The 11,170-nt window shown below is 37.4% G+C and overlaps 1 protein-coding gene across 1 annotated transcript; it reads left to right on the top strand.

Annotated features, from left to right (window-relative positions):
* Positions 1-254: 254 nt before the first annotated feature.
* Positions 255-7,786, top strand: LOC120622839 (zinc finger protein 181-like). The gene is given in 5 exon segments (XM_039888552.1): positions 255-403; positions 4,473-4,593; positions 4,855-4,950; positions 5,523-5,618; positions 5,621-7,786. Coding segments are annotated over 5 exon segments (1,713 nt in total). The 5' UTR covers positions 255-394; the 3' UTR covers positions 7,012-7,786.
* The last annotated feature ends 3,384 nt before the right edge of the window (positions 7,787-11,170 follow it).

The following is an 11,170-nucleotide window of genomic DNA, read 5'->3' as shown; positions in this document are numbered from 1 at the left end:
TTCAGTTTTCTCATCGTTTAAAAAGGAAATCTGGAATAATGTGATTGCGCACCATGCACAGAGTGAAGATTGAACGAGCTCATATTTAACATTATTATTACTGTTGCTTTATGAGTTTGTCTCTTAATGTATATAAAAATTGATTTACACGCAGGTGGCACCTGGTAAATGGTTATGTCGTGCCAAGGAACACTCTCTAAGTACAGGGAAAAATTGGAATCCTAGAAAATGATTCTCATTTTGCTTTTCCATTAGGCATGTCACAGAGCTGCAAGATAGCCTGATTTTCGTGACTGCTTTTTCCTGTTCTTGATCTGCCTTCTCAGGACACTGCTCTTCTATAAGACAAGAGCCTGGAAAGAGGACTATATTGACTACTGGAAATTGCAAAATCATGTTCCAGGTAAGTTGGTATGTCCCCAGATCTTCCTGGAACACCTTATCAGGATTCTTGAGTGTTTGCTTTGCTCCTCTACCAGTTCACACCTAACAAAGTCCTTTTAGAGATTGGACTCATGATTCCTTTCATTACAGCAAAGGATGGAGCCCACAGAAAAACTCCAAAATACTATCGTCTTTCAGTTTCTCCTCTCTTCTGCCAGTTTTCTGCCTTTTTAGAGTCTTGAGCAAAACTTTAAAATTACAATTCAAAATTCAAGTTTGGAGATTTAGGTTATTTGCTTTATAGTTGTCAGAGCTCTGTCATGTAGTCTCAATGGTATATCAATCCTCTCAGTTGTTCAAGTGATGTTTGGAGTCATCTCGTTTCCTCCCTTTCTCTTATAGCTCACATTCAGACACTCTAGTTGGTTCTAAAATATATACAAGATATAAACAGAATCTGATCATTGGTTACCCCATCACCGCCACCACCACCACTGCCACCCTGATCCAAGCAACCTAGATTATTGCAGTAGCCTCCTAGTGGGATTCTCTGCTTCTGCCCTTGACTCTCTTTAGTCTCTTCTCAATACAGAGATGCTCTTGTTATATAAATCCTGTTATTCTTCAGCTTAAAACTGTTCACTGGCCCTAACTCAGCATAGAAGTCAGAGTTCTGTAGTGACTGAAAAAGCTTTGTACATTTAGGCTATTACTTCTCTGATATCATCTTTCTTCTCTGTCTCCTTGTTCCCTGTAGGCTCCAGCCACACTGGCTACTGCCTCCAGGCCTTGGAAGTTGCTGTCTCATCTGCTTGGAGTATTCTTTCCCTAGATGTGCACAAACTTGCATTCTTACTTTCTTTGTGTCTTTGCTCAATGGTTCTTTCTCAGTAAAGCTTCCCTGAACACGTATTTAAAATTGTCAGTCACCTTTGAACTGTCACTTCCACTCCTCCATCACTGTTCTGCTGTTTGTCAAAGTGCTTATCACTCACTAGCTGATAGACTATATGTTTAGTATATTAATATGCTCATTATTTGTCTCCTCACACTGGGAGGGATTTTTTTCTTTTTTATTAACCCAAGGTGGTAACAGGCACAAAACAAATGCTTAGTAAATAGTTGTTGAGTGAATGAGTGATGAAAAAATGATAGGCAGAATCATGGGGTGGAAGATGAAGCCTGCACAGGACAAGGTATGAGTGGCAGATGTGCATGTTGGGCCAGGTCTGGTTTCTTGGGAGTATTAGATAATTAGAATTGAAAAAAAAATATTTTTTTTAAAGTAAAAGCTAAAGTGAACTGATTGCCAAAATCATTCATTGATTCATTTCCTACACATTTATGAAGTACCTGTTAGGAAGAATTTTACATAGTGTTGGGTGTACACTGACATGCAAGACCTCATGTGCAGTACCGTTTAAGAGACTTTTCTACAGTGGTAGAAATATTCTAAATGTGTGCCTCCCAGTACGGTAGCCACCAGCCCCATGTGACTATGGTGACTATTGAGTACTTGAACTATGACCAGAGTGACAGAGGAACTGAATTTTAAAATTTATTTATTTTTTATTAATTCCCTCTTTAATTCCCCACCCCCCGGCACTCCACCCCTGACCCATGGATGTTGCCGTTTCCCCTTAAGAACTGGATCTCTGAAGTCGGGGCATCTCCGCCACCCTCCATGCGCTCATAGCACACACCCGGGGCCTGGTGCACCCGGGGCCCGGTGCACCCGGAGTATGGTCCATGGCTCCATCTGGGGCGTGAACCCAGGACCTTCTGCTTGTAAAGCAGACGTGCTAACCTCTACACTATGGAGCCACCCCAAAATTTATTTTTTATTTAAATTTATATAGCCAAATGTGGCTAGTGGCTACTGTATCAAGTGGCACAGGACTGGTAGAAAAGTAAGAAAGCATAAGAAATTAAGATAGGTACTAGAACAAATATCCTGAATTTTTCTGGGGACAAAGATGAATGAACATCCCTGGCTGCCCAGGCAATTGAAGGGGAAGAAAGAAGCGAAGCATCCCTGGGGAAGCAGGGCTGGAACTGGTTTTGGTGGCCCGTAGTACCTGGGAGGCAGAGGTGGAAGCAAAGTTATACTGAACTGAGAGAACACCTTGAGCACAGGTAGAGATGCCTAAGAGAGTCTTTGAAGGAACTGCAGTTGTTCTCAAATGTGAGATTTTGTTCCCCTTGACCTTACCCTTAGGGCACATTTGGTAATATTTAGAGATATATTTGGTTGTCACAACCATGTTGGGGGAGGAGGGGAGTTGCTACTAACATCTAATGGATAGAGGCTAGGGATGCTGCTGAACACCCTACAATGCACAGGACAGCTCTCCACAAATAAGAATTATCCAGCCTAAAATGTCAAAGAGTCAAGGTTGAGAAACCATTATCTAAATAAAGAGCAAAGAATATTAATGAGATTATATGAGTTTTCTTCTCTAGACTTTTAATACAATGCTATTCATTAGTGTGTTCAAAACTTAAAATATGAAATATCTTTGCATCGGTGGAATAAAACATAGTGTTTTATGCATTTAATATAGTGTTGGCAAGAGTAAATACAAATGGAAAAAATAATTTTCCCTGGTGCCAAAAGGGAAAAAAGACCTTCTCGCCCTTCCTTAGAGTATTTCCTTGAGAAAAATCTGTAATTGTAAATCTTTTCCCTGTCCCCTTGAGATGCTCATAATCTTCTTCAAAGGAAAATAAGCCTCTGCCAGTTTTACAAGGCAGTAAAGTCTTTCTTAGGGCCTTGGAGCCATCTCTTTGAAATGCAAACAAAAAGGAAGATGTGCCATTAATTACCTATGTGGGAGTTTAGCCCAGGCTCCTGGCTCCAAGTTCTAACTACCTGCTTATCATAATGATATGAGAAGTTTTATTTTTCTTATTACCAGGTGAATTTAGGATGAACTATGTGTAGCAAATGATGCTATTAAATCCTCTTAGTAGAGGACAAATTATCATTTATTTTGAAAGCATATATGTAATGGATTCTATCTGCGTGGCTTTATGAAGGGGTGAAATTTCTTTCTGTCCTTAGAATCTTGTTAATGATTGCCTGTCAAATGCATTACAGTCTGGTTTAATGCTTATTCAACAATAAAACCTTTCTCATTTCTATATCATAGAAAGGATTTTCTGCTTTGCAGATGTGGTTTTTCAATTACCTAGCGAAGGTAAATTCCTACTTTGAAACCAAAGGCTAGTATCACTGGTAAACATACATGCAAAATATCCCAATAGAGTAATAGAATGTTGAATCAACTACTCGTGGGGTGAAAATTTACCATAGCCAGACAATATCTATTTCACCATTGAAAGATAGTAGTAATGCCGTTTTACATGCGTACATTTTTACACATAATATAATTTGACTAGCCAGTAAGCTATTATTGAACATCGAAGCTTTTTCTAAAGTTTTGCTATTTTAAATAATACCATGAATGGGTACTGTTGAGGAGAAATCTATTGCCTTAGAAATTCGCCCTTTTATTCTTTACCTTTATTTTAAAGTCCTTCTCAAGGTCCGCCTATGGCATGAAACCATCCTTCAGTCTTCTTGCCCAGGGGTCGCAAATTATTTTAATTATAGATTGATTATTAATACAGGGTTTAAGTATATACCATAAATGTTTTTCTTTTTGTTTATCTCTGATATAAAAAAAGTCTTTTTTCTGAACCCATTGGATTCTTCTTCTTTTTTTTTTTTAACCATAGTGGATCATCATTTTTTATTATTTACTTAGCATGTAGCTATAAAAAACACTACTAAACACTTGACTATGTGCTGTCAAATGTTGAATGCTGATTTTAAATATTTTTATAATTCTATTCTCTGCCCAAATTAACCCTCCTGAAGCAAAGCCCTATATTTGTCTCTCACCCTTTTGTACAACAATGCCAAGAACATAATTATCCAATTATTACTTAACTTAGATCAGAGTTCTGATTAATGTCACAACTGCTGAATCTTATTCCCTTTCTTCAACCAGGGTAATTTGACCCCTGTCCAGTGACAGAAAAGGCCTGGGCTATGGGTGAGCCTAGTATATTTGCTGTTTCAGGTAACATTTAGTGATGTGGCCATAGACTTCTCTCACGAAGAGTGGCGATGGCTAGATTCTGCTCAGAGGAATTTATACAAGGATGTGATGGTCCAGAATTATGAGAATCTGGTCTCTCTAGGTAAGCATCTCTCTCCCTCCACCTCAGTAGAGGAGATCTCCCATTTGCCACTCTGAATTAATGGAGACCCTCCTGAGTAAATGGCTGAATTTCTATTCCATGTTCCCAAGGAAATGTGTAGTTCTGTTGTGCCCTGACTGAAGCTTATCTTCCCGTTTCAGTGAACATCCTTCAAACCATCCTTTGGTCCTTTTTGTAATGATGGCTTCTTTTCCTTGAGGTCCACAGCTTAAACAAGTTCTATATTTTTCCTGTAAGCAGGTCTTTCTATACCTAAGCCATATGTGATCACTTTATTGGAGGATGGGAAAGAACCTTGGATGGTGGAGAAAAAACTGACAAAAGCTATGTTTCCAGGTAAGTTATGGTGAATCAGGCAAATTAGGTCTTTGTTAAAGATGCTTGTAGAAAGTGCCCGGTGGGGAAGTGGGGCATTTTAGGATATTTTAGAGAGACTGTCTTCAGAGATTCCCAAATGTGACAAAAATTTGGGATCCTTAGCCTAGATTTCAAAATGACCATTCCTCCATCCCAAATTATTTTGTATTACTCATGTCATCAAATTAAAAGTGGAGTTTTCTGCCATCATGATCATTCAAATTGTTATTTTATTTGAAACAAAATAAGGCAAATTACTCTTTTTAAGTACACTTAAAAAATATACCGACAGTTTTAGGTTAAGGAAAGCTGTCAATTAGAAAATCAGTTTTCCACTAAGGCTGAGTTTCAAAGATCAAATACGAATGTAAATGTTAAAGGAAGTAAGGAATGTATGAGACGGTCTCTAAAAACAATATTTTCTAATGTCCAATAAATAATATGATTTCACACAGATCTAATTTTAATCCAATTTAATCCATTTCTACCATAGAAATTGCTTTTCAAGAAGTACCAAAAAAGCAGTGTTTTGCTTTCTTGATATATTTCAGGTTGGGAATCAAAATGGGAAAACAAAGAATTATCAGTGAAGGAGGATATTTGTGATGAAGATTCACACCAAACGGTAATAATAGAAAAAATTATAAAAGTCATGAATTTTCAAACTTTAACAAGGACTGGGAATATATAGAGAAGTTGGAGGGGAAGCATGAAAATCAGGTAGAGCATTTCAGACCAGTGACTCTCACCTTTAGAGAAAGTCCCACTGGGGAAAGTGTTGACAAATACAATACATTTAGAAGCATCTTCTATTTAAATTTAAAGTCTGTTCTTTCTGAACCACAGAGAATGTCTGCTGGAGTGAAATCACGTAAACATGATATATTTAAGAAGAGTTTACCGAAAAAATCACTTATAAAAAATGAGAATGTCAGTGGTGGGAAGAAACTTTTGAATTCTAATGAAAGTGTGGCAGCCTTCAACCAGAAGAAATCTCTTACCCTTCACCAGACTTATAATAGAGAGAAAATCTACACATGCAGTGAATGCGGGAAAGCCTTTGGCAAACAATCAATCCTTAATCGCCATTGGAGAATTCATACAGGAGAGAAACCCTATGAATGTCGTGAATGTGGGAAGACTTTTAGCCATGGCTCATCCCTTACTCGACACCAGATAAGCCATAGTGGAGAGAAACCTTATAAATGTATTGAATGTGGAAAGGCCTTTAGCCATGTCTCCTCACTTACTAATCATCAAAGCACTCACACTGGAGAGAAACCATATGAATGTATGCACTGTGGAAAGTCTTTTAGTCGTGTTTCACATCTCATTGAACATCTGAGAATTCATACTCAAGAAAAACTCTATGAGTGTCGAATATGTGGGAAGGCCTTCATTCATAGGTCATCTCTCATTCACCATCAGAAAATTCATACTGGAGAGAAACCTTATGAATGTAGTGAATGTGGAAAAGCCTTTTGCTGTAGTTCACACCTTACTCGACATCAAAGAATTCACATGATAGAGAAACAATTCGAATGCAACAAATGTCTGAAAGTCTTCAATAGCCTCTCATTTCTTATTCAGCATCAGAGTATTCATACTGAAGAAAAACCCTTTGAATGTCAAAAATGCAGGAAGTCCTTCAACCAGCCTGAATCACTGAATATGCACTTGAGAAATCACACTAGATCGAAACCTTATGAATGCAGTATATGTGGGAAAGCCTTCAGTCATAGGTCATCCCTGCTTCAACATCACAGAATTCATACTGGAGAGAAACCCTATGAATGTATTAAATGTGGGAAGACCTTCAGTTGTAGTTCAAACCTTACTGTACATCAGAGAATTCATACTGGAGAAAAGCCATATAAATGTAATGAATGTGGGAAAGCTTTTAGCAAAGGCTCAAATCTTACTGCGCATCAGAGAATACATAATGGAGAGAAACTCAGTAGTGCAATAAGTGTGGAAAAGCCTTTAGGACATGTGAATCACTATACATGTGAAAGATCATATAAGAGAGAAACTGTATGAATGCAGTATTTGTAATAATACACTTCAGCCATTGATCCTCCCTGATTCATTATCAGAAAATTTATATCGGAGAAAAGTCTTACGAATGTGATGAATGTAATGGGGGAGGTCTTTAGCAGAGGTACAAGCCTTATTGTTCATCAGAATTCACACTGTAGAGGAATCATGAAGGCAATAAATGTGAGAATGCCTTTGGCCAGTATTAATCCCTTAATTGACATAAATAAATCCACACTGTATTTACTGTTACATATATGTAACAATTATGAGAAAGTTTAGGCAGTGTGACTCATAAAACATGTATAAACATGTACAGGAGAGAAACAGTATGAATATAAAAGTTGTGGAAGGTCCTTCAGTTGGAGTGCATCCCTCATTCTACATCAGAGAACTCACACTGAAGAGAAAGCTTATGTAAGAAATGGAGCAAAGTGTTCACTAAGTTCTTATTTTTCTAGACATCAGAAAATTAATGCTAGAACAACCTGAAGGATGTAGGAATTATGTGTAAATCTTTGCAATGATGCCATTTGTAAACAGTTCCACAGAAGAGCAGACAAGCATATTATAAGTGAATATACATTTCTTACAGCAGTAGCTTGCAATTTTACTTGAGTCCTACATAGAAATGATCTTTAGTTGGCATGTGAAGATATTTAGTCACCCAGTGGATCCAGTAAATGTTATAAAGTTGGAAAATTAAAGCTGCAAAAGAAATAAAAAGTGGTGTGAATAAAATTCTTGGTCTCTAATAAAATCATTTGTATATAATGAACTCTTTCACTGTGACATTGATATTTCTTGCAAAATTTCCTACTAATTTTGTCTTGAAGAATTAAGACCAGCCTTACTATAGCCTTTTATGGAAGACTAGCAGACCTATGGAAAAAGCTTGATCTCTGTGCTAAGAATATTATTATTTTGGTAAGGATAATTCACAGTCCATTTCAAGTTGGATTAATTCATACATTTTAAGTTTTACAAGTACTGTGAGAACATAACCAAGAAACAACATACTAAAATCAGAACAGGCGTAACTGTGGATGTGCTTTTTAATCTGAATCTTAAGGGATGAGTACTAATTATGTAGCTTTGAGCACACACACTCTGGGGGTCATTCTAGGCAGAGCAGACAAGTTCTGTCATGTTTGCTACAATAATCTATATTGGACTCCTATAATCCAGCGTCTGGTTTCAAGTTTTGTAGCTTTGAGGTATTATTGCTGGCAGCATCACTTAGTAACAACAGCAGTCACTTCTCAATCCCTGGATCATAGTTATAGGGGGTTTACCTTGAAATTAATAGTTTAGAGCTGTCTCCATTACTTCTCCAGCCTGCCTACCACTTTTGAAAGCATTAATTTTCTGCAGTACATGTCTCGAAATGCTTAAGAGAATTTTTGTTTACTCCACTGAACCTTGACAGATAATTATGGTTTGTAAGGAGGATGGCTTCAAATATTCTAAGTTGTGGATAAATAGAATTGTCTTACTGGCTCCCATGTTTTCCCATCTTGTGACTAGAAGGGTAACAGATCAATGACTAGGATTATGTGGACACTTGCAGGTAAATGGCAGTTCATGTAGTTTATATTTCAGATTATGTTCTTTGGTGTTTGATAATTGTCAATAAGAAATTATTTTAAATAGGAATATTATATCAATGATATAATACTGGTGTGGACTGAGTGATAGGGTTTCTGACTTTAGACAAAATATCCTCTTACTCCAGTACATATGCTACTGTAACTGAAAACTAAGAGGTGAAGGCACATTCCGTAGCAATTCTCAATAGAGTCAGTTTGGAATGGAATGATGAATTTTTAATATTAAGCAAAGATTTATCTTTCCTTTGTAGTCATGAGATTTTGAAATTCTAGGGAATGTTGAAGGATGAGGAAACAGGGCATGGTATCAAAGTTTAAGAGCTGGTATAATTATGGATCTCTCTCATTTATATATACCTATAGATATAGACATAGATATCTATATAGATCTATAGATATATATGGAGAGAGAGGAGAGAGAGAGAAGGAATGCCTGCTGTGGGATAATGTCAGTAGCTTTCTGTTTCTCTCACTCTCTGTCCCTCTGCTCTCCCAAGCATTGGTGCTGCAAAGATGAAGTAGTTCTTTAATTCCTCAGATTTAATTTGCTTTCACTACACAGTTTTATGCCATCTTGTTATTTTGTTATTAGAGGATGTATCCAAATACCTGTACTTTGCCACTTAAAAAGCATGAGCATACACATAATGTTTTACAACATTTTATTTAAAATGTCTTCACAGTGACACTAGAGTTTTAAATAAATAGTGAAGGTTTTAAGAAAGCAATAAGTATATTACCTTGTTATGGTAAAATATTAGGCTGAGATCATAATGTTATGATATCGATGGAAAATCATGCTCAGTCATGTCAATCACTTCTGGAGCATCTACTGTGGACCAGATAAATAAGACATACTCTACACCTTTCAGCTCAAAAGTGCATGTGCATGCACACGTGTATGTGTGTATCAAGAACATAGCCTCTGCAGCCAAGGTCCTTGGGTATGTATCCAAGTTGCATGTATACAGGTTTTGTATGACATTGGACAGATTACTTCACCATGCTTCAGTTTCCCCATCTGTAAAATGGTGATAATAACACCTATCTCATAGTATTATTATGATGGTTAAATGAGTTAACTGGTGTAAAATGCTTACGATGGCTGGCACCTCAAAAAACATTCAATGAGTATTAGCTATTTTCATCAGCATTATTTATATGGCTGTTTCGTCATTCTGGTCTCAAATGTTACATCTTCTAGTAGGTCTTCCTATCACCTGTCACTCTTTTCTGCTTACTGTTTCACTTTTTATGGGGTTCTTACAAGACACTCCCATCCCCTTCCAACAAATTCTCCTTTGGTCTTTTAGCCATTTTGAGGGGGAATATATTTATTACCCAAAATGCTCTGAGGCGACGAGCACCTTATAGAAGGTAAGACAAGAACACAGCAGGGCTGCAGGAAGGCGGGAGGGTGCCTTACAGAGGTGGTTTGGAGAAAGGGCAGAATGAAGGAGGCCTCAGGTCCTCATATGGAGGAGAAGTGAGGCTTTAGCTCATGAGATGAGAGGCATGAAAGACTTCAGCATCAGTTAGTACCGGATTGTCTGGGCTGAGTGCAGCTGCCCTCACTGTTCCTGAAAAGAGGTTATGACCATGTCATTGAAGGTCGCTGATGCCTGGAAAGTCCAAGTAGCTTCAGTAGCCTCGGACTAGTCAGATGTGCAGAATGTTGTGCAGTCATTGGTAAAAACCCTGAAAGAACTAGAGCATATTTCATTGAGTACTTTCTGGGAGATGCTCTGTGCTGAGCATTAAGGGGGAGTCAGACACTGTCTTTAAACAGGATGCAATTTTGTTAAAGAGACAAAAACTGCCTATAAAGGAGCCACTGATGAAAGACAATGAAAAGGTGGTGTGGCTTGAGCGGCACAGAAAGTAAAGAGCTCTGACATTAAAGATATTGACTAGGTAAAGAGGGTCAAATATATGATGACAAAGGGAAATTTGACTTTGGGTGGTGAAAACAATATAATATACATATGACATTGAATTGTACACTTGAAACTTATACAATTTTATTAACCAATGTCACCCCAATAAATTTAATCAAAAATAAAGATACAGAATAGGGAAAGAATTCTAACCATAATATGGTTAGCAGCAGCAGCTGAGCCTCATGGGTATGTACCTGCACTGTATACTGTACACTTGCACTGTATACTGAGTATTTTTATGCATCATTCAAGAAATTAAGTGTTCCCAGCTCTGGACCCAAATTCTTGGGTTTGAATCAGCCTGTGAGACTGACACTTGCCCTGGTGAAGTTGCTTCATTTGTCAAGCCTTGATTTTTGTATTAAAAAAAAAAATCCTCACTCTTCCAAGTAGTTGTGAGAATTAAAGACATAATATTCATAAAGCAAACAATGGGGTGTTTGGCAGTGTAAGTTACTGGGTATGTTCTTTTATTAAATGGAAAGGTAGTTGTAACACTATCTCTTTGCGGATGACATGGTCCTATATAAAGAGAATCCCAAAGAACTCACAAAAACTAATAAGGCTAATAAATGAACTAAGCAATATTGCAGGAAAAATCAATATCCCCAA

Source organism: Pteropus medius, unplaced genomic scaffold (genome assembly GCF_902729225.1).
Source record: "Pteropus medius unplaced genomic scaffold, Ma_sr-lr_union100, whole genome shotgun sequence".
NCBI lineage: Eukaryota > Metazoa > Chordata > Mammalia > Chiroptera > Pteropodidae > Pteropus > Pteropus medius.
This window is presented reverse-complemented; position numbering and strand designations above follow the sequence as displayed.